The 22,839-nt window shown below is 59.0% G+C and overlaps 1 protein-coding gene across 1 annotated transcript; it reads left to right on the top strand.

Annotated features, from left to right (window-relative positions):
- MFSD12 (major facilitator superfamily domain containing 12) lies at window positions 1-22,011 on the top strand. The gene is made up of 10 exons (XM_024218392.3): window positions 1-398; window positions 12,285-12,495; window positions 14,326-14,449; window positions 14,650-14,847; window positions 15,884-15,976; window positions 16,252-16,344; window positions 18,964-19,134; window positions 19,631-19,725; window positions 20,140-20,270; window positions 21,525-22,011. The coding sequence occupies exons 1-10, from the start codon at window positions 131-133 to the stop codon at window positions 21,611-21,613; spliced, it is 1,473 nt and encodes a 490-aa protein (XP_024074160.2). The 5' UTR covers window positions 1-130; the 3' UTR covers window positions 21,614-22,011.
- Window positions 22,012-22,839: the final 828 nt, after the last annotated feature.

Raw genomic sequence — 22,839 nt, 5'->3', positions numbered from 1 at the left:
GCTCGGCTGAGCGAGGCGGGCGCCGGGCCGTAAAACCCCCGCGCCGGGCGCTCCAGGGTCCCAGGCCCCGGCCGCGCCGCTTGATGCAGCTGCGGGCAGCCGCTGCGCGCCCAGCCCCGGGAGCCCCGCCATGGCGGAGCCGCCGCCGCCGCTCTCCGGCCCGGCCCGGCTCAGCTACGCCCTGGGGCACTTTCTGAACGACCTGTGCGCCTCCATGTGGTTCACCTACCTGCTGGTCTATTTCCACGCCGTGCTGGGCTACAGCACCACCCACGCGGGGACCCTGCTGCTCGTGGGCCAGGTGGCCGACGGGGTCTGCACGCCGCTGGTGGGCTACGAGTCCGACCGCTCGGCCGGCTGCGGCCGCTACGGCCGGAGGAAAACCTGGCACCTCGTGGGTAAGGCTCTGGGGGGCTGGGAGAGGCGGGCACGGGTCTGGGAGCCCCCTTCCGAGGCAGCCCTTGCGGCCGGGGCTGGAGAAGAGCTGCCCCCCCCCCGATCTCAAAGCGCTTTGGGGAGCCCCCGCTTTGCAGGTGTGTGGGGGGGGGGCCCCTAGGCGAGCCTGCGGCTGAGCAGAGGCGAGAAGGAAGGAGAAGCCGGCGAGGCGTTTGAACGCCACTGTCCCTGCACTGCTCCCTCCGCCCCCAGTATTACAGCAGCTGCCCGGCTGTCTCCGTTCCCTGGCCGCTGCTCTGCTGCCCAGCCCTGCGCCCGGCTTCCCCTCGGAGCATCGCGCCAATCCCAGGGGCCGGCCGGCCTCCCTGCTGTGCTACCCTGGTTCGAGTGGCTCTAGTGCGCACGGGCCCTGCTGGTGTGATGTGTCCTGCTCTGAACCGGGACGTAGCTCCCGCCTCGGGCACTGAGTCCTCAGGCTCACATGGAGCTCTGCGGCTGTGGGTTCAATCCCCTGTGACAGCCAGGGCGACAGTCCGCTCTGCTCACAGGCTACGGCTATGTTACAAAGGTAAGTCGACCTGTGTTAGGTTGACTTGCCGCCACCGGTGGCTGATGTCCACGCTACCCTCCCGTCCGTGGTACCCAGGAGCGCTTCCACTAACCGAAGAGGGGCAGTGTGGGGGGCTGAGAGCCAGGGCTTGCAGCTCCCCACTGGGAGCCCAGCTGCCACCCAGGGTTTCTCGTCTCTGTGCTCCCAGCTGGGGGGGCAGCTGCCCAGGGCTTTTCACCTGTGGCAGGGAGATCCACGCCCGAAGTCCAGTTGGCTGCTGTGCCCCAGCAGGCAGTGGGGAGCTGGGAACTCGGGGGGGCAGCAGGGCTCCTGGTGGGGAGGGGGTAGCCCAGGTGGCAGTCCAAGCTGGGAGCCTGGGTGGCAGCCCGGTTTGGAGCGGAGACCAGGTAGCAACCCAGCTTGAGATCCAGGAGCCAGATTTCTTGTCAATTTCAGGGCTCCAGTGGAACAGTGAAATTGACAAGCATGACAGCCAACCGCCTTCGCCCTACACCTTTCCCCGAGCTGGTTTTATTAGGTCAGCATAGCAGGGGAGTTACATCAGCAGGAGGAGAATTTCACTGTGTGCACCTCTGCTGTTTTGTCGACAAACTGTGCAGTGTAGGCAAGGTTGAACCTTCTGCTGTATGGGGCACAGGTGTCTTCTCCACCTGGGGTATGTCCACACTTAAAACACTACAGCCATAGCTCTTAGTATAGACACCACCTAAGCCAAGGGGATGGGTTCTCCCGTCAGCAATCCACCTGCCCTGGAGGCGGCACTATCTATACCCGGGTTAAGTCTGCATAGCTGTAGTTCCCTGAGAGCCCTGGCCATACCAATGCAAGTTCCTAGTGTAGAGCAGGCCTTGGAGGGGATGTGATTAAATGCATAGTCCATTATAGAATAGAATCCTAGAATATTGGGATTGGACTAGATGACCTCTTGAGGTCTCTTCCAACCCCCTGCTCAAAGCAGGACCAACACCAACTAAATCATCCCAGCTAGGGCTTTGTCAAGCTGGGCCTTAAAAACTTCTAAGGATGGAGCTGCCACCACCTCCCTAGGTAACCCATTCCAGTGCTTCACCACCCTCCTAGTGATATAGTGTTTCCTAATATCCAACCTAGACCTCCCCCACTGCAACTTGAGACCATTGCTCCTTGTTCTGTCATCTGCCACCACTGAGAACAGCCGAGCTCCATCCTCTTTGGAACCCCCCTTCAGGTAGTTGAAGGCTGCTATCAAATCCCCCCTCACTCTTCTCTTCTGCAGACTAAATAAGCCCAGTTCCCTCAGCCTCTCCTCATAAGTCATGTGCCCCAGCTCTTTAATCATTTTTGTTGCCCTCCACTGGACTTTCTCCAATTTGTCCACATCCCTTCTGTAGTGGGGGCACCAAAACTGGACACAGTACTCCAGGAGTGGCCTCACTAGTGCTGAATAGAGAGGAATAATCACTTCCCTTAATCTGCTGGCAATGCTCCTACTAATACAGCGCAATATGCTGTTGGCTTCTTTGCAAGAAGGGCACACTGCTGACTCATATCCAGCTTCTCGTCCACTGTAATCCCCAGTTTCTGAAGAACTGCTGCTTAGCCAGTCAGTCCCCAGCCTGTAGCGGTGCATGGGATTCTTCCTTCCTAAGTGCAGGACTCTGCACTTGTCCTTGTTGAACCGCATCAGATTTCTTTTGGCCCAATCCTCCAATTTGTCTAGGTCACTCTGGACCCTATCCCTACCCTCCAGCGTATCTACCTCTCCCCCCAGCTTGGTGTCATCTGCGAACTTGCTGAGGGTGCAATTAATCCCATCATCCAGATCATTAATAAAGATGTTGAACAAAACCAGCCCCAGGACCGACCCCGGGGCACTCCGCTTGATACCAGCTGCCAACTAGACATGGAGCCATTGATCACTACCCGTTGAGCCCGACAATCTAGCCAGCTTTCTATCCACCTTATAGTCTGTTCATCCAATCCATATTTCTTTAACTTACTGGGAAGAATACTGTGGGAGACCGTATCAAAAGCTTTTCTAAAGTCAAGGTATATCACATCTACCACTTTCCCCATATCCACAGAGCCAGTTATCTAATCATAGAAGGCAATCAGGTTGGTCAGGCATGACTTGCCCTTGGTGAATCCATGTTGACTGTTCCTGATCACTTTCCTCTCCTCCAAGTGCTTCAAAATGGATTCCTTGAGGATCTGCTCCATGATTTTGCCTGGGACTGAAGTGAGGCTGACCAGTATGTAGTTCCCCGGGTTCTCCTTCTTCCCTTTTTTAAATATGGGAACTCTATTTGCCTTTTTCCAATGGTCCAGGACCTCCCCGATCATCACAAATTTTCAAAGATAATGGCCAATGGCTCTGCAATCACATCACCCAACTCCCTCAGTACCCTTGGATGCATTAGAAAAGCTGGGCATGCACAAGTCCATGGGTCCAGATCTAAATAGTCCTTAACCTGTTCTTTCACCACTGAGGGCTGCTCACCTCCTCCCCATACTGTGTTGCCCAGTGCAGCAGTCTGGGAGCTGACCTTGTCTGTGAAGACCGAGGCAAAAAAAAGCATTGAGTACTTCAGCTTTTTCCACATCATCTGTCACTAGGTTGCCTCCCCCATTCAGTAAGGGGCCCACACTTTCCCTGACCACCTTCTTGTTGCTAACATACCTGTAGAAACCCTTCTTGTTACCCTTCACATCCCTTGCTAGCTGCAACTCCAATTGTGCCTTGGCCTTCCTGATTACACCCCTGCATGCTCGAGCAATATTTTTATACTCCTCCCTAGTCATCTGTCCAAATTTCCACTTCTTGTAAGCTTCCTTTCTGAGTTTAAGCTCACCGACGATTTCACTGTTAAGCCAAGCTGTTCACCTGCCATATTTGCTAGTCTTTCTGCAGACCCCCTGCTGTTGCTCCTCCTGGAGGAGCTGCAGTGGAGACTTCTCAAATTGGCATAGGCTCCTGGGACGGTTGAAAAACAACGAGGCGTCCTTGCGGCACCTTAGAGACTAACACATTTATTTGGGCATAAGCTTTCGTGGGCTAGAACCCACTTCATCAGCTGCATGGAGTGGAAGATACAGAGGCAGGTATAAATACACACCACATGAAAAGATGGGAGTGGCCTTACCCAGTGGGGGGGGTCAGTGCTAACGGCCCAGTTCAGTTAAGGTGGAAGTGGGCTATTCTCAACAGTTTAACAAGAAGGGGGTGAATACCCAGGGAAGAAAAATCACTTTTGTAGTGCTAATGAGGTCAACGTAATCAAGGTGGCTCATTTCAAACCGTTGACAAGAAGGGGAAAATTAGTTTTTGTGGTGACCCATCGGCTACAAAGGGGAGGTTCCGTTAATGTGAAGAAATGGGCACCTAGTACTTCTGAGAGAACCCCCCCCCCCCCCCCCGCACTTCCCTCTGATAACAGTGTAGTAATGGTTCTAAACCAGCCCCTCTCCTGCTGTGCGGGCAGAATGCAGAACCCCGGAGCTGCTGGGGAGAAGCGCTGACTTAACCCTTGGGACACCTCTTCCTTCTCAATTCCTAGCTTCATCTCTGCAGGGTGGCCTGGGACAGACAGGTAGATGCTTATGAACTGAAAGGTAGTCGGGCCGAGAGACTTGGCTTGGAGGGGACTGTCCCGACGTTCCTCTTGGGGTGCTTGTCAGCCTCAAAGTTGAGCATCTCACGGGCCCTTTGCAGCCGCCCAGTGAAGCGAAGGCCTCTCCCCGTCTGACCAGCGGGGACACTTTTTAGACGCACGGGGGTGGGGGGAGAGATTCACTCCAGGGCTCGAGAGTCCGTGGCAAAGCCAGAAATCGATCCCAGGAGCCAGACTCCTCGTGTGCTGTTAGAAGAAGGTTACAAAGAGCCGGGTGAGGTGCAGGAATTCAGACACCGCGGTTGCACCTTCTAGTTCCTAAGTTGCCTGCTCTGCTCTGTTGTGTACGCCCGGCTGGCCCGCGTTGGCCCGTGAGGGCCGGGGGTGTGATCTGGGTCCCTGCTCAGTGGGTGTAGAGGACACCTGGCCCTTTGCTGGGGGGGCTGTCGAGTGGAAGCTGCTCTCTCCTTGTCTCCTCTCTTGTACTTCCATCGCGGTCGTATCTGAGCTCCTCACACCCACAGCACTGCTGTGAAACCAGGCCCTGCTCCCCCACACCCTCCCCATTGTACAGATGGGGCCCGGAGAGGCTGTGTCTACACTGCATGCTAAGGCTGGGCTCTGACTCCGGTTTAAGCCCAAGCTCCCACTTCCATCCACGCAAATCATTCTGACTCTGGTCAGCAAACACCCAGGATCTGCTGGGGGGGGGGGTCAGAGTTCGAGTCCTACTGAGAATCAGGTCATTGTGCAGTGTGGACGCAGCTCAAGCCGCAGACCTGAGCCAGCAGGTCTGTGCAGTGTGGGTGTGTTCGCACGGCTGTCAGACCTGGGTCCTGCAATGGTAAACCCAGGGTTACAATGTAGTGTGGATGCTTACACCATGGCTTGGAGACAGCGAGTCCACAAGCCTGGGACCCACGCGCCCTGGTTTACAATATAGTGTAAACGCACCCCTAGTGACTTGCCCATGGTTACCCAGTGAGCCTGTGGCAGAGAAAAGAATCAAACCCCAATTTCCAGAGTCCAAGGCTAGTGCACTCCCTGGTGGGCCACCTTTCCCCAGCTCACACCACAGTCACCAGCTAGCAGGAGAGACTGGGAAACAGGGCAGTGTGTAGGCTGAGCCAGGAGTCCCACAGTGGCCACTTTCTCTCCATAACCTGCTGTGACGAAGTGGGACAGTTCTTGATGTTTCCTCTGAATATTGTAGGGGTGCCTCAGTTTCCCCTAGGCATTTCTTAAGTCTCTAGGTGGTGGGATAAAGGCCAGTGTGCATAAATGGCCGACACTCTGTCTCCTGGCAACTAATGGCCGGGGCCCTTCCCCCCTGCAAGGGGATAGCTAAAGGTGTTGGAGAACAAAGGAATCAGGTGACCTCCTGGCCTGGGAAAGGAAAAAGCCCAGAGGAGGAGGGGCTGGAGGGTGAGTCAGTTTGGAGCTGGCTGGGGACGGGGAGTGAGTGCAGACGTGGGTGTCTGGCTCACTACCCCGCAAAATGGACCCGGCTGAGGGGTCCTGTTCTCTGTACCTACAAGCTCTGTTTTAGACCGTGTTCCTGTCAGCTAACCAGTAAAACAGAGGTTTAATAGATAAGAGTCACATCTGACTGCGAAGTTGGAGTGCAGGACCCTCTGGCTTCCCCAGGACCCCGCCTGGGCGGACTTGCTGTGGGAAGCGCATGGAGGGGCAGAGGATGCTGAATGCTGCAAGGTCAGACCCAGAAAGGTGAAGCCGTGTGAGCTTCTTGCCCTGAAAACAGTCTGCTCACAGAGAGGAGACTTCCCCAGAGTCCTGTCTGGCTTCGTAGGGAGCAGTTCCAGAGCATCGCCTGGGGACTCCGTGACCCCAGCCTGTCTCTGCCTTTGGCCCTAGCACCTTGAATGGTGCACGCCAGTTCCATGGCTGGCTCCCTAGGGCACATCCTGCCCTCCATTCATGCCCAGCTCTCTCGCTGATCTGTGTGCCCCGAGGGTGCATAGCCAGGGGCTGGTCCCTTTGAGTGGGGGCCTTTGTTTCCTACCCTGCTGGAAAGGGAGTTCTCCCCCCCCCCCCCCCCCACCCAAGCATTTGCAGCTCTCCTGAGATGCTGTCACAGCTCCAGGTTCCAGACATCTGGAAGTGTCCCTCAAGGAGCGTCTGGGCCTGTTGGGTCGTAGAGCTCCCTGCCTGTGTTCGGAAAGGCCAGAGCTGGAGCAGCTGGGCACGAATGATGCCCATGCAGGACTTCCTGGGCAGGGGCTATTCCTGTCTGGGGGAGCCTGTACCTGCTCTGGACTGGACGCACTGTTGTGTTTACCGGCAGCTCTCGGGGCAGCTGTGTCAGGCTCAGCTGTGGTTGGAAGGAGCGAATGTCTGCTGCCAGCTCACCCTGAGACACGGTCTTCCTCTGCGGTCGGGATTCATAATGGGCAATGTGGGCCAGGGGTAGTGCCCCAGACTGAGACTTGGGAGAGCAGGTTTTGCCCCTGGCTCTGCCACTGACCTGCTGGGTGACCTTGGGCAAGTCCTTTCCCTTCTAGCTGCCTCAGTTTCCCCTCCCACCCATTGTCCGTCTGGTCTGTTTAGAGTGTGAGCTCTCTGGGGCAAGGACTGTCTTCCTCTGTGCTTGTGCAGCACCCCACCCAAGGGGGCTGTGATCTGTGCTGGTGTCGCTGTCACACCCCCACGATCCATCCTCTGATAATCTGGCTCTAGAGCCGGGCAGTGTGGAAACTGGCCTCCCACCCCCACCCCCACTCCCGAGTACCTGAGGCTCTGCAGCCCGATCCAGAGGCCAGTGTGAGGACTCCTGTGGACTCGGTGGGTTTTGGATCAGCCCCTGGAAGAGGTGGGGGGAGGTAACTGCGCAACCAAACCTCCCTGGCTGCTATTAATGGAGAATTTGACCACTGCTAAGCACTTGCTGCTCATCCCTGCGCCCCGCCCTATGTAGCATCTGGCTACTGACATGGAGCAGAACTGGGGGCTTGAGCCCTGTCATCTCAACTGCCCCCAAACATGGTTTAGGTTTGGGCCCATCTCTAAATTAAACCCTTGTGAATTGCAGACACCCCTCAGCCCCGAACTGTCTGATGAAACCTTCTGAGAGCCCTTTTATCTCCAGATGACAGGAACCTCTTTCATCTTGTGTGTTGTGCAAGGCCGTTATTACGTGAACCTGTCATGAGGACACGTTGGGGAACAGACCTTCCTGGGGCTGCAGGAGTCCAGGAGCTGCCGATGGCCCAGATGAAAAGCGCAGTGGGCCTGAATCCTTTCATGCCATCGCAGCTCTGCCCCGGCACTGGGGGCTGCATTGAGACACAACCCCCATTGATGTCCCCACCCGAGGGCAGTGATGTCCCCAATCGTGGTCTTTGAGTTCAGGCTTTTGATCCTGGAATAAGGGGATGCTTTCAAGCTTGGGCAGAACTAATCTGTTGTGAAAGGCATATCAAAGTCCACTCAAAGCTTGTGGGTCCTGTCCTGAGGCCAACTTCCTACCAATTCCACAAAGACTGATCGCTGTGTGCTCCGGGATGGACAGCCGAGGCATGTAGCGTGGAGCTGATCACAGATGAGTAAATATATGGGGGGCAGAGGTCTGGCTTAGGCTAGGAAATCTGCCCACTGGCAACGACGGTTGCAGGGAAATGTGTGTCCAGACCATGTTAGGAGGCCACGCCTAGCGCCAGCTGCACTGAACCTGTTGTTGGCAGCAGGTAACTTGTCTAAAGCGGACCAGGCCTGCAAGGAGCGAGGGAAGAACAAGTCTAGCGCTGCACTAACTATGGGGTCATGATATTGGTTGCAGAATATGAGTGATTTCCCCCCCCTCCCCCATCGCAAGTGGGTTCCTCTTCCAGTTAATGAGTCAGTTCTGGGGGGGAACTGTGCCATCCGGGGTGATGGGGGAATAGGTGATGCCATGGAGGGGAGAGGATCTCGTGGTTAAAGAGTTGAACTGGGACTCGTGAGATTTGGGTGGATTCCCCAGCTCTGCCCCCCCCTTCCTGAGTCATTTCATCCTCACTGAGCCTCGGTTCCCCATTTTACGGGGGGAGAGTGTTCCCTTAGAAATCATAGAATATCAGGGTTGGAAGGGACCTCAGGAAGTCATCTAGTCCAACCCCCTGCTCAACGCAGGACCAATCCCCAACTAAATCATCCCAGCCAGGGCTTTGTCAAGCTGGGCCTTAAAAACCTCTAAGGACGGAGATTCCACCACCTCCCTAGGGAACCCTTTGTCTTGGGGCTCGTGTATGTGAGAGCTGGGCTGGTTTAATTTAAGGGGAAATTAACCCCCCAGCCCCAGTGTGGATGCCCTGGCTCCAGTGTAAGAGGCTAAAGGAAAATATCTCCGAGTTGAACAGGTTTATGTTAAAGTGAAACGAGCTCCCCTTGCGCTGACGAGCATTCACACGGGGGTGGGGGTGGGCATGCGCTGCACTGACTTAGCATGTGCCAACACTACAGTGTTTCAGCGGCACAGCTGGGCGCTGCAGCTCGGCCACTGTAGTGTAGACGTGCTACAGCGGCAGAAGGGAGTTTCGATGCAGTAGTCGATCCACCCCCTCGAGGCGGCAGCTGGGCCGACACCAGGTCTTAGTTCAGTTTAACGATACCTCGGGTGGGATTTTCACACCCCTGAGTGTCTTAGTTGGGTTGACCCAAGCTTCAGCTACAGGGTCTAAGGCAGTGGTTCCCAAACTTTAACAACCTGTGAACCCCTTTCACCAAAATGTCAAGTCTCGTGAACCCCCTCCTAAAAAAGAATATTTCCAGGGATTTTCTCCTTTACCGGAGTATAAATTATAAAAGCAGTGATCTTGGAAATATAAAATTTGTTTTTGACATGCTTATTACACACTATTATTAATTATTATTTATCATTACAGTACTTCTATTACATTATGAAACTCGCAACACTCTTCCAAGATCTCGCTTTTGTAGTTTGTATCACTTTGAATAAGCCTGTTATAAGACAAGGCTCCTATGTTTCATCAAGGAGTATCAGATGTGAAACAGCATCAAGGGATCTAAGAAGCCAACTCAAAGAGTTCCTCTTATACAAGCATTCGGGTCTTGAGCAGTTCAAGCAAACAACGCACGTTACAACAAAGCTTAAACTTGTTCTTCATAGTAATTTTAAAAATAATACTAGCTGCCTATTTAATTTTAAAAACAGCAAAAAATATCCACCTCCTTTTCCATTTCTTATAAGGAGTCTTGACATTTAAATCTCCTCAGTGTGATAGATATGCTTGCTTTGATCTGCTTAGCTCTTGGAAGTCCAGGGGCTCCGGGCTGCTCGTCCTGTGCTGCCCGGGGTCCCAAGGGACAGCTCTGTCCGCCATTAGGGAATTTTTTCCCGAGAACCCCCTGTAACATTTAGCGAACCCCAGTTTGGGAACCACTGGTCTAAGGGTTTGTCTACACGTGGCATTAATCAGGAATGGCTAATCTGCTTTCCATTCCTATCCTGCCTTAATCTGGATTAGTTTTCATGTGTAGACAAGCCCTGAATGGGTTCAGATTCACACTGGTAGCCTGAACTGGTGCCACTTTCCTGTTTAGACAAGGCCTGAGATTGTTGGGCCTGCAGGGCAGGGACTCGCGCCAAGGGTCTGCAGCGCCTGGCGTGACAGGGCCCTTATCTGCCCCTTATCTGGGGCAGACCCATGCTGATGGCGGAAGAGATTGCGCCAGCTGCGGTGCCCGCGAGCGACCGGGAGCCCTGACGTACAGCGGGGGCCCTTCGGCGTCCCGCGTCCCGGGCTGGTTTCCGTGGCAGGGAAGGAGTGTCTCTGCGCGCTCCGGGATGCGTGTTAGGCAGCAGGCCATGCGTGAAGGGCTTCGGCCCAGTGCTAGGGACTTGAAGCTGGAGGGCACTTTTGGCTCTGATGCGTATGCTGACGGAGAGGGGGAACAGGAGCTGTGGGGAGCGTCTCTGGTTTCGCTCTGACTCCACCTGGAATTGGTTTCTGGCCCTGCTGGGCTTTTTAGGAAACTGAAACCACCGCGGGGTGTGGAGAAAGCAGCTGGGCAGAACGGTGACTCTGGGCTGGGACGCGGGGGGGGGTCGGCGTGCAGACTCGCGACGAGGTTCCTAGGCCTGCTGAGCCATCGGTGCCTCTGATGCGCTGATCTTGGGCCCCCGGCAAATGCTATAGGGCGCGGCTTGTGCTGCCTTCTGGCTTCCCTGTTCTCAGCATGGTCGTTTTCCTCTGGCCGAGGGATGGAGGCTCTCGGCCGCTCCAGCAGTGGAAGGAAATGGCTCATTAGCCATGCTGTGCTGTCTCTCCTGGCCAGCCCTTTCTCGCCCTTTGCCGTCTCCTGGGGATGGTGTATGTGCCCTTGTCCCTCCCACCACTGGCTGCTCACCGGTAGCAAAGCCTGCTCTGGGGGGGTGGGTTGGGGCATGCGGAGAGGGGGGGCGTGGGCGAGTCACAGGGGGATGAGCAGGACTGGGTTGGGAGACCAGCCCTCAACTACCACCAGATGCTGAGGGGTCAGACCCCAAACCTTGTGGGCTTCTCTGGCCAGTGAAGGCCGCAGGCCTCCCTGCGGGGATGAGGGGCGTTCTCCAAAATCCCCTCTAGTGCAGTGCCTGTGAAGGACGGGCTGGAGCCAGCGCCCTGTGGGGCGGGGGAGTAACCAGCCCGTGGGTCTGTTCAGCGACGAACGTTCAGCTGTCGCGTTGTGCTAGGAATGGCAAAGCCCCGAGCAATCCGGGGCTCAGGAGTGCAGACAGCAGCTGTCCGGGCTAACCATCAGTCTCGCCTCACTAGACCCAGGTGGGGCCGCGTCGGTGCCCCCTCGTGTGACCCATGCCGCTGGGGTAACGGCGCTTGCTTGGATTGGAGCCAGGCGGCGGGTGGAGCTGCGTTGGGTTGTAGACCGGCTCTCCCGGACCCTTTTCCCCTGCCCCTGGCGGCTGGCTCTGCCAACTCCTAGGATTGGAGAATCCCCCCGAGCCCTCGCTGGCCCGGGCAGCGTTGCGAGGACCAGACGCTGCTCTAGGGCTGCCCAGCTCTATGGGGCGGAGTCCAGCGCTCTCCAGCCATGGGGCTGGCTCCTCAGTCCTCACGGCAAGTCTCTGGCCGAGATCTGCGTTGTTCCGGCATCGGCGGCTCACTGTGCCTGCGCCCTAAGGAGCACGGTCCCGTGTTTGGATCAGGGCCTGGCATCGTAGCTTCTGGGTCCTACACAGACTGTCTGACTCTGGGGCTGGGCGTGGCTCTGCCCCCCCCCCCCCCCCCCCCGGGATGAAGGGCATAACAATGAACCTTGCTGGGGCTGGACAGCATCCCGGTGCAGAACTGGCCGGCAGTGCTGACACTGCGCCGAGCTTCCAGCTGCTGAGGTTCAGTAATTGGACTAGGCGCTTGGCTCTGGCCTGCGAGTAGCTGCTGTGGTAGCAGGAGGCTGGGCGGGCACCCCCGAGGCAGCCTGGCCGGAGACAGGAGCCCCACCAGAGTAAGCTTGGGAGTCCCCGAGGAGAGGGACTTGCTGGCTGCCCGGGCAGAGGGCTGCTGGCTCCGAGTACCCACGGAGCAGGAGTGGGAAGACGAGAGGAGTTGGCTTTACAGGCCAGTGCATTGCAGACACGCTGCCCATGGTGTAGATCCCTGCTGTGCGCCGTGGGTGCCCAAGAAACTTGGGACTGGTGCCCCCCCCCCCCCCAGGTCCTGGCCTCGTGTCCAGCCGGGCCCAGCGCTAACTCCTGTCTCTTGCCTCCCCAGGGACTGTCTGCGTCCTGCTGTCCTTCCCCTTCATATTCAATCCCTGCCTGGGCTGCACGGAGGCCACGCCCCAGTGGGCCGCGCTCATCTACTTCATCCCCTTCATAGTCATCTTCCAGTTCGGCTGGGCGGCCACCCAGATCTCCCACCTGTCGCTCATCCCCGAGCTGGTGACTACCGACCACGAGAAAGTGGAGCTCACAGCGCTCAGGTAACCAGCCACGGGTGCTGGCAGGCCTCGAACCGGGGGCTTGGTGACAACAGCACAGGCTGCTTCTCCTGCAGCTAAAGGAGCAGCACCATCAGCTGTGAGCCAGTAGTGGGCTGTTCTCCCCACTTAGTGTGGGTGATTTTCCGACCGCCCCCTCTGTTACCAGCACCGCTCGAATAGCGTAGGGGGGAGCATGTCTGAACTCAGCAGCCAGAGCAGATGGGGCGCATACATACTCCGCCCCGAGGTAGCAGTGCGGCGAAGCCTGGGTGGAGGTGTGGGTCCTGGAGCCTCCCTTGGAGAGCTGCGTGTGGGGACCCGAGATCTCCGCAGACAGCTGTGCCGTGTGACTGGCCCGGCTGGGGGTGCCACTCACTGGCATGCTGCACTGCGCGCCTGCCTGGCTGCATAGGGACCAGGGTGGTCGCTACCTCTCTGTAGGCACCCCACCCCCGGCACGCGCACCCCTCCTCTCCTGAGCCTGGATCCTGCTGCTCACTGGGACTGTGAGACCCCCCCAGGGACTCGTCTCCTGAGCGAGGCCAAGGGCTGCGTCCGGCCTCTGAACAGCGCTGGGGTGCACCGGGGGCCAAGCTCCTGCCCCCTGCCAGGCCCAAGGAGCCTACGTGCCACTTGTAGCCGTGTCCATGGTCTCCGCTTGGTGTAGAGAAGCCCCCAAGCGCCTGCACAAACCCGTATCCAGAGGGTGTCCACAGCGACAGGCACGTTGTAAACAACCCCCCCACACACACACAGCTGGCAGCTGCAGGAGAGGACGGCGGGACGGATGGTTCCGTTTCAAACACCGAGGCACCTGTCAACCTCCCCCCCCCCGGCCTGGCTAGAGGGGCTGGGGAGGAGCGTGGGCGTGGCTGGGTCTGGGGTCCTGGTTGTGATTCTTGCTGGAGGGGCGGGGGGCTGTACTTGGCAAGAAGAGTCAGTCGCTCACATCACGCACCAGCAAGTGGCTGTGCAGGTGAACGGGGCTGGGGCTGCCCCCCCAGCAAACCCCGGAGGGGGGGAAATGGCCCCATGGCTTCACAGGTGGAGTGTTACGGGCCCCTCCAGCCTGCGCGGTGCTGAGTCAGCATGTGGGGAAGCGTCTCTTATCAGCAGGCGAGCGGCAAACAGGCCCGGTTATCTGCCATCAGCGGGCGGAAGTCCCCTCCGCACTGGGTCTGCACCCAGCAGATAACTCTCCACAGGAAGGATGTGGAGCCGCGCTGGGGCTGCGGGAGGCTTCACTGCCTCTCTGAGAAGCTGCCGTCTGTCAAACCGTCTGTCCCGTGCAGCCACGCAGCTCCCTGCTGCAGGACAGCCCCCAGGGTTGCCTGCTAAACCACGCACTGGGGCAGGGCTGGGCGGTCCCGTGGGGCCGAGGAGAGACTGGGCTTGGCTGTCTTGGATCTAAAGGGGGGTTGGGACCGCGGCTGCTGGACAGGGACCCTGTGGGGGGTCTAGCTCCTGGCATGCCCTGCCCAGCGTCACCACTGGGGTCTGCGTCCCAGGAGCGCCTCTGGCTGTCTGGGGATTCTGTTCTCCCTGCAGCGTAATCCCAACTGCACCGGCCAGTCTGGCTCCCTCCAGCAGGGGGCAGCACTGCTTGTCTGTGCAAACTCCCCCCCGCAGGAGTGTTCACACTCCGTTCTCCTTCCCCCCAAGGGCGGGTTTGTCCTGCGGACGTGCCTGACACTGGCTGTGGGGGGGACGTGACCGGCTCAGGCTCCAGATCTTGTTCTGCACCACCGTGCAGTGTTTTCGCCCTCCCTCTCGCGCATGTGGGCACCCGGGCTGGGAGCGCCCCGTGACTCGCTGCCTCCTCTCCCCTAGGTACGCCTTCACCGTCGCGGCCAACATCACCGTGTACGGCGTGGCCTGGCTGCTCCTGCACTTCCAGCTCGGACACTCGGGGCCGACGGAGCAGCTGGGCAAGCCTGACATCCATATCTTCCGGGTGAGTGCGGCGGGGCCAAGTCCCGGGCAGCACAGCTGTGATGGGGGAGAGGCTGTGAGGCAGCGCAGGGCTTATGGGGCAGTTGTGGGTCTCTCGGCAGAGACTGGGATCAAACCGGCCTTCCCCTCTCCAAGTGCCCCCGACCACCCACACCCCCCGGCTTCCTGAGGATTTGCTGAGTCTCCTTCCTGTCTCATCAGAACCTGTCCCTGATCGTGGTGGCGGTGGGCGCTGTGTTCTCGCTCCTGTTCCACCTGGGCACCAAGGAGCGGCGCCACCCCCAGGCCAGGCTGCTCGAGTCTGAGGAGCACACGCCACTGCTGCAGAAGGGGCACAAAATCCCCCCACGCCCACTGCTGCTGTGGAAACACTGGCTGCGGGAGCCTGCCTTCTACCAGGTACGGGGTGTGCCCGGTGAGGGGGACAGGTGTGTGGGGAGCGGGGGGCCTCGCAAGAGATGGGCATAGCTGCGTGGCAGGCCTGGCAGCTGGATCTCTGTATCCACAGGACAGGTACGGCGCAGGCAGGCACCTGATACCCCCAGCTGTGCACCCTCGGACCCTTGCCTTGGCCGTGCCCTGCTGGGAGGGGAGGCCAGTCTCCAGGCTTGGCCTCCCAGTCATGCCAGCGGTGCTGGCGGCTTTTGCCGTGGCCCCCCCCGGACACAGGAGCCCCCAAATAGCTACTGAGCACCGGCCCCTGCATTGTCCCCGCGGCTCAGCACCTGGTGCTGGGTCAGGAGCGTCCTGGCCAGGGTGTGATGGGCTGCCCGCCCCTCCGGGACCTGCCGGGGAGAGCGCGGGAGTCTGCCCCTGCCGCTCTCTGGGGCTTTGCACAGCTGTGTGGCACCCAGGGTGTGTTGCTGGGCCTGGACTGTCGCCCTCTGGGGCTGGGGAGAAGCAGAGCTTTGGGTGGCTCAACAGCACCCCCTCAGGCCAAGGCGGGAGTAGCACTGCCTCCCTAGTGGGTGCCAAGGGGAAGGGGTGCTGGGGGTTCAAGCAGCAGCACAGGTGACCTGAGGGGAGAGAGATGCCCCACTCAGGACGCTCAGACCTGGCCACATGTCACTGCGCCCAGCCGGCCCCATGCCCAGCCGGCCAGGCCTGTGGGCACCCCAGCGAGGCAGGTAATGACTCTAGATTCAAAGGGGCTCGTTATTGGGGGAGGGACACTTGTGCGGTAGGAGAGACTCACCCTTTGGTACAGGAACCTCTGTCTTCTGCCCCACAGCTTTCTACAGGGGCCTGCAGGACTGGTCTGTGCTGGCTCTGTGGCTCTGCGTCCTGTGGCTGCGATGTCCCATGTCTCCCCCAGGCGGGCAGAGGACCAGGGCCATGAGCCTCAGGGTCTCCGTTCCTTCCAGCACAAACCACTCAGAGCTGGGCTGGAGGGCAGGGGCGTGGCTGGCGTAATGGCTGGCGTGTCTCCCTCTAGGTGGCGATGCTGTACATGGCCACGCGGCTGATTGTCAACCTGTCCCAGACCTACATCGCCATGTACCTGACCAACTCGCTGATGCTGCCCAAGGTGAGTGAGCAGCAGGGGGCGCCAGTGGGCAGCTCCTGCCCAGCACTGGGCGTCACTTCACACCAGGCACCGGCTCGACCAGGACAATCCTGCGATGCCCATGGGGGGTCCCTGTGTCGCTGGAGGGGGTGGGTTATAAGTGGGGAACCCCCTGGGTGGCTGGTGGAAGGCAGAATAGGGCAGGGGGTCCCAGCAGTGTGTGTGGGGGGGGGGGGGGCACAGACCCTTGGGACGTCTGTGAGCCAAGCACGCCGCTCTGTCTCTCTCCTCCCCAGAAATTCATCGCCACCATCCCCCTGGTGATGTACATCAGTGGCTTCCTCTCCTCCTTCCTCATGAAGCCCGTCAACAGGTGGATCGGCCGAAACGTGAGTAGCTTGCGGGGGGATGGGGGGCAGCATCCCGCTGTAACCGCGCACGTCTGGGCCTGCGGGGAGATGCCCGTCGGCAGGAGTGACCCGGGCACCTAGGAGGTGCCCTGAACAAACGGCTCATGCTGGGTGGGTGTGATGTGCCCTCTACCCTGGTGGCACCCCTGCCCTCTACGTGCTTTGCTGCCATAGCCTCCAGCACGTGAGTCCCTCCCAGCCACGTCTGTGTGCTGCAGCCGGCCATGCCTTGGCTCTCCCCAGCCTGGGAGAACCACACGCTGCCGGCCCCAGCTTCCCCACAGCAGGGCGTGTCTGGTGCTGCCCCGCCCGCCCCGGACAACACAAGCTTATCTAGAGCCTGTCGCTTTATGACTAGAAACGCTAGTCCATAACTTCCCCCCAAGTGGAGTTTCCCAGCCACGTCTGCTCAAACACGCTCTATTAGCTAAAGCAACACCCCCCATTTGTTACCAACAGCGAGATTTTTCAGTGAGTACGAAAAGCCAGAAATGGTTACAAGGAAAACAAAGCCGAAGCGCAGCTGGTGCCTCGCTTACCAAACCAGGCTAAACGCCAGGCAAAGTCTTTCTCCCCATGTGCTCTCAACAGCCTTCCTGGCCAAACTCCTCGGGCCAGGAGCCCGTCTTCTGTTCACTGGCTGCTTCCTTTGTTCCTTCTGGTGCAGCGAATCGATGGGGAGGGAGGCTGTGGGGGGCTTGTCCCTCCTTTGATAGCCTCAGGCCCCCCCCTTGGAAAACGTTTCCAGCTGAGATTCAGGAGACAGAGTCCACAGGAAAGGCTGGTAGCACTTGGCCTTCCTTGGTCTCCCATTCCTGCGTGGTGACTCTGCTTTGTTTGCATTTAAGAGGGGATTATGGGGTGCAGTCTGTCACGGGGGAGTGGGCTCAGCTCCTTGGAAGGGGCTGCTCGGTGCACAGTCGGCATCCAAATCCAACCAGCTGTTGCCCTGTGCAGAGAAGGGGTCAGAGTCCCAGAGGAGAGGGGCCTGATCCTGAACCTGCAGCTCCCACGGATCCCAGATTGAGTTGCACGCTCGGCTCTCCAGAAAATCAGCCCCCGATGGTGTAAATTCCCCCCGCCCTCTCCAATGTCCTGTCTAAGCTGCTTGCCCTCCCCTTGTCTGGCCACCTCTCCTGCTCCCCACACAGCTCCGTGCACGGACCCCAGCCCTGTTCCAGGCCCGCCACAACCACCCACAGGCAAGGAATTAATCTGCTAATAAGAGATGGAGTTTTAGCTTAAATATCAACTCTCCCTCCCTGGCTGTCCTCTTCGCATCAGCATTGCCCTTTGCCTCCCTGTCGAACTGGGGGGCGGGGGGTGCTGCTGCACTACGAACAGTGTCGTGTGACTGTGACCTGCTGGGGTGCCCGCTGCTCGGTTCTGGTCGCCCCACTTCGGAAAGGCGTTCAGAGACGGGCAGGGAGGAAGTCCGGGAATACTCTTCTTTACCCTTCTGGATGCAAGAACAAGGGAAACCAGGGCGCGTTCAGAACCAGTGGTGTCCTGTGCAGGAATCTTGTGGCACTAACAATTATGGCAGAACTGTCCTGGCTTTTGACCTTGAAAATACGATCCCCTTAGCCAAGTACCCAAACGGCCTCTGAACCTGGCCACGCAGCTCTGCCAAAACCCCTTGATCTGGCCCACAGCCCCCTGCTCCTCCACTCCTGGCCTCCCACCCTGCCCCCAACAGCGCTGCTGACCCCTAGCATAGAGCTGGGGGGTGATCATAGAGCCATGGGGTTAGGAGGGACTGCAAGAGTCATCTAGTCCAGGGGTTCTCAAGGTGTAACCATGGGGGTACACGGGTTTTCCAGGGCGTACATCAACTCAGCCAGAGATTTGCCTAGTTTTCCACCAGGCTACATAAAAAGCACCAGCCAAGTCAGTACAAACTAACATTTCACACAGACAAAATGAGAAAAGAGGCAGTTTTCCAGTAGCAGTGTGGCTGAGACTCTCGTATTTTTATGGCTGATTTTGTGAGCAAGTCATGTTGAAGTGAGGTGAGACTTGGGGGTACGTGAGACATCAGCCTCCTGCAAGGGGGGCAGTCGTCTGGAAAGGTCGAGAGCCCCTGACCTAGTCTAACCCCTGCCAAGAGGCAGGATTTGCTGTGTCTGCACCATCCAAGGCAGGTGGCTCCAGCCTCCTTTCGAAAACCTCCAGTGAAGGGGCTTCCACAACCTCCCGAGGCAGGTCTGGTCCATTGTCCTACTGTTCTTACTGAGATTTAATCTAAATCTGCTCCGCGGTCGTTGGAACCCACTGCCTCTTGTCCTGCCCTGTGTGGCAAGAAAGAAGAACGTTTCTCCAGCTTTCTTATGGCAGCCTGTCAAGTATTTGAAGACCGCTACCATGTCCCCCCTCAATCTCCTCTTTTCCAAACTAACCCACCCTCTTCCTTCAGCCTTTGCTCGTATGGCTGCATTCCAGCCCTTTGATCATCCTTGTCGCTCGCCTTTGGATCCTTTCCAGTTTCTCTGCATCCTTCCTATACGTGAGCCTATGTACTGCAGCTCTGTGGAGTCCTGGGTTTAATGAGTGTTTCTCCCCTCCCCCCTTCTCTCCCTGCCCTTCGCCTCCGAGCAGCTGACCTACTTCATGGGGTTACTCATTATCTTGGCCTTCGCCTCCTGGGTGGCCCTGGACAGCCGGCTGGGAGCGGAGGTTTATGGAGCAGCTGTGCTGCTCGGGGCTGGCTCGGCCACCATCTTGGTCACATCCCTCTCCATGACGGCTGACCTCATTGGGAGCAACACGGTAGGTTCCTGCGGGGGGCGAGTGATAGGACGGGCGCAGCCGCTGCCCAGCTAGTGCCCCTGGGGGTAGAGCAGTGGTACGACCTCCCCTTTGCCGGGCCCGGCAGGGGTCACTGAACAGGGCTGCCTTCCTTCAGCACAGCGTGGTCCAGCACGGGCGTCCCAGGCTCTCTGGGTTTGTGGGGCCGTCGCTCTTCCTGGGTTTCTGAAGGGGCTTTAGAGAGCCTGGGGGCGCTGGCCCTGGTACCAGACGGGAATTAACTTCTGCTGCAGGAGCGAGTTTGCCCACAAGAGGGCACGAGGCTCCCTGATTCTGTACCTGGCTGATCCGAGCTGCGCCCGCCCTGAGCTGGGTGAGCGAGGACTAGGGGGTCCCAGCGTACGTCTGCAGGGAGCCCGAGCCGGGGTGGCTGCGGGAGATGCCAGAGGAGGCAGAGACGTGGGTGGGTCGAGCCCTGGGGTGTGGAATGAGGCTGATGCTGTTCGTTTCCCTGCAGCACAGCGGAGCTTTCGTCTACGGGGCCATGAGCTTCACGGACAAAGTGGCCAACGGGGTGGCGGTGATGGCGATCCAGAACCTGCACCCCTGCCCGTAAGTGTCGTGGCTGGCCTGGGACGCGGGCCTGGGGCTGCTGGAGAAGACCCCTGCGGCAGGCACCGCTGTTCCCCTCTGGCAGCAAACCAGTCACCCAGTCCGGAGCATCTACCAGCCCTTCCCCTCGCCCCATGGGAGACCCCAAGACCTTCCAGCTCCCAGCACAGTCCCCTGCTGCTCGAGCTGAAGAGTTGCTCCCCTAGCTGCCGCCTGTCGTAGGCCAACTACTGTGGCGGTGCCTTACCACTGCATTGTGCCATCCCCAGAGCCAGCACATGCCCCCTCCCAGCCCCACTGGGGGCAGCTGCTATCCTGCCTTCCCCCTGCAGTGACTGTCCCCTCTCCGGTGCGTGCGTGGGGCTGGGGGAGCCGGGGGCCCGGCTGGAGCCTCACTTGTCCCTTTGCCTTCAGGACCCAGCTCTGCTGCGCCGGCTGCGTGGAGTTCTACCACTGGGTGATGGTGGTCGTCACCGGGGGCGTCGCTGTGGCCGCCACCGTGTGTCTGTGCTGCATTATGATCTGGCCAATCCGGGTCCGATTCCGTGAGTCCTGTGTCCCGGAGGAGGGGCTGGCAGCAGAGCGGGGGCTGGTTTGTGAGGGGGGGGACGTCTGTCTTCAGATCCTGCTGGCTGTGGGGGGCCGTTCTCCGCTACCCCAGTCCCAGCAGGGGGGGCTGTATCAAGGCTGGCTGTGGGGAAGCTCACAGCTACTCCAGTTCCAGCCACTTCCACCAGGAGGCGCTGTAGGGGAGCCAGATAACAGCACGAGAGGCATTGAAACGAGCTAGAAAACCCGCTCTCCTCTGACATGGTGACTTACACAGAACCACTGGGGGTGAAATGAAGAGGGCTCAAGCTGAGGCACTGCTGAGCTGGGGGGCCAGGCCTGTTAGCAGATGCTCTCCCTCCCGCCGCACCTCCCTCACCCTGCCGACTCAGTGGCAGCTCTGCTGAGGGAAGCATCTGCAATGGCTCTAATGTGACTATGGGGCGCTGGATTTTGGGGGCCACTGCGGCTCCTTAGCTGAACACTGGGGGCGCTGCCCAGCCTCTGCTCCTGCTGCTTTCTGAGGTCTGGTCCCCACCCCCCGAGCAGGGTAGTTATACCGACCTAACCCCCATGTAGACAGCGCTGTCCATGGGAGAGCTGCTACCACCCCTCGGGGGGTGGGGGGGGCAGGGGGAGAGCTCTCTCCTGGCGGCTTGGAGCATCTTCGTTAACGTTTCAGCGTAGACGTGCCCTCGCTCCTGTGAAGCTGGTGCCTCTTGGCCAAGACCTGGTGGGAGGCAGCGGGGCTAGTGGTCAGAGCACAGGGCTGGGCACCAGGTGGCTGTGGTCTGTGCTGGACGGTGTGTAGCTGGCCTTGCCTGGGTGCTCTCCAGCCGGGCTGGCAGATGTGGGCTGAGACCTTTCAAAGCTGCCCAAGGGATTTGTGCACCCGCTGCCCTGAGGGTGAGCAGGGAATGAGGGTACGATTCTTGTAACCGCGTAAAATGCCGCAGGCCCAGAGTGCTTCATGCTTCTCGGCAGAGAGGGTGGCTGGGGCAGGCCGTCTGCTCCGGCTCTGGAGAAAACGTGGCCTCCTGTTAGTCATCCCCCCGCCCCCGGTGGAAGCCCCTGGGCCCCCTGCATCCCGTGGCCCCAGTCTAAGCTTGGGGCCACGGGATGCAGACTGGGGTCCTGTCAGTCAGCTGCTTAGTGCTTTTCTGGCCCATGTCCCATGCCTGGAGGGGGCACCTCAGCCTGGGGACCTGTTAACCCAAAGGCCAACCTGCTGCTGTTTCTCTCTGCTGCAGATGACGTCTCGGTGCTGCCGCTGGCTGGGGCAGGGCCGGGCGAGGCTGGGAGCACGGGGGAAAGGAGTCGAAGCAGCACCGTCAACTGAGCCGGGCGCTCGCACTCGGAACCGGGACTGCGCCATTTGCACTTTATACCTGGGATGCTCCAAAGGAAGGGAACTGATGCTGGGACCCGGGGCAGGGCCAGTGCTGAGGTCGTGCAGCAGGTCGGCCTGTTCCTTTGCATCTCCCTCCCGCCACTTTGCACGGACTTTCCTTCCCCCGTCACTGTGTAACGTCGCCCCCTGCTGGCAGCGGGGGGAATCCCATGTCTTTGCACATGTCTAATCCTAGGACTTGCCGCGCGGCGGCACGAATCGGATCTGCCCCATGCACTGTGGGAAGGGGGCACTCAAGAACCTGTATGTTTTAACACGTGTTGTGCAATCTGTCTGTGAAATAACACTTTTTTAAATGAGCGCCATCCTGAGTAAAGAGACAACGTTTGAAGGACAGCAGCGCTGTGTGCAGGGGGTTCCGATCTGTGTCACCACTGGCAACTCTCCTGCAAACTGCGTTTCCAGCTGGGGGTGGGGACCTGCCCCTCCTTCACCCCTTAGAAATTCTGCTGATTGGCCTCTGCACAGGGGATCTGGCTGCAGCATCACAGCATAGCCAGCGCTTGTGAGATTTAAAGTCCCAGCTCCTGGAGTCAGGTGACTAATGGGAATTTTGGCTTTGATTTTGTTTTAAGCAAGTTTCCAGCTCTTGTGGCTGCAGAGAAGTGTGAACCCCTTAAGGCGCCGCCCCAGAAGGGGAACCCATACAGTGCTACTTGAGCTAAAAATCACAACTCTTTAATCTCAGGATTTGGAGGTGGCTGCTTGTGGTTTTTGTTTTTAACACTTGGGCCTACAGCGCCAGCCTGTCCCTAGCCTCCTCTCCCCCACCCCCTTCCCAGAGATGGGGAGGGGATTGGGGATCTGCTAATGTGCCTTCCCCTGAACTGCTTCTGCCCTACGTACAGCTTCACCCAAGCGGCCGACCCCTTCTCTGGCGGGTGGCCCTCCCAGCTGTGTAGCTGCTGTCTGACTTGGCCCCCCTGCGGCTGGGAGGCAGGTTCCCCTGGGCTGGGATCTCACAATGCCTGGGGTGCTTGTGGTAGCACGTCCCCTGTCCTGGGTTAATGCCGGGCTGGCCAAAGCGCGGGGTGCAGGAGGGCAGAGGAGCATTACGTGGTGGGACAGTCCCACTGCTCTAGACCCCTGCCCCCCTCCCCAGGGCCTTTGGCTGCCAGTAGGTGGGAAGAACCAGCCCTGCTGCTCCCCACCTC

The sequence above is a fragment of the Terrapene carolina genome, unplaced genomic scaffold (assembly GCF_002925995.2).
Source record: "Terrapene carolina triunguis isolate 2854851 unplaced genomic scaffold, T_m_triunguis-2.0 Scaffold194, whole genome shotgun sequence".
In the NCBI taxonomy this organism is placed as follows: Eukaryota; Metazoa; Chordata; order Testudines; family Emydidae; genus Terrapene; species Terrapene triunguis.
This window is presented reverse-complemented; position numbering and strand designations above follow the sequence as displayed.

Bases quoted from the DNA above. Each gene is read 5' to 3' on its own strand.
- MFSD12 (XM_024218392.3), top strand. From the start codon at position 131: ATGGCGGAGCCGCCGCCGCCGCTCTCCGGCCCGGCCCGGCTCAGCTAC. The intron at 12,496-14,325 runs GTAACCAGCCAC...CCTCTCCCCTAG, and splicing joins GTGGAGCTCACAGCGCTCAG to GTACGCCTTCACCGTCGCGG. The intron at 19,726-20,139 runs GTAAGTGTCGTG...CTTTGCCTTCAG, and splicing joins CAGAACCTGCACCCCTGCCC to GACCCAGCTCTGCTGCGCCG.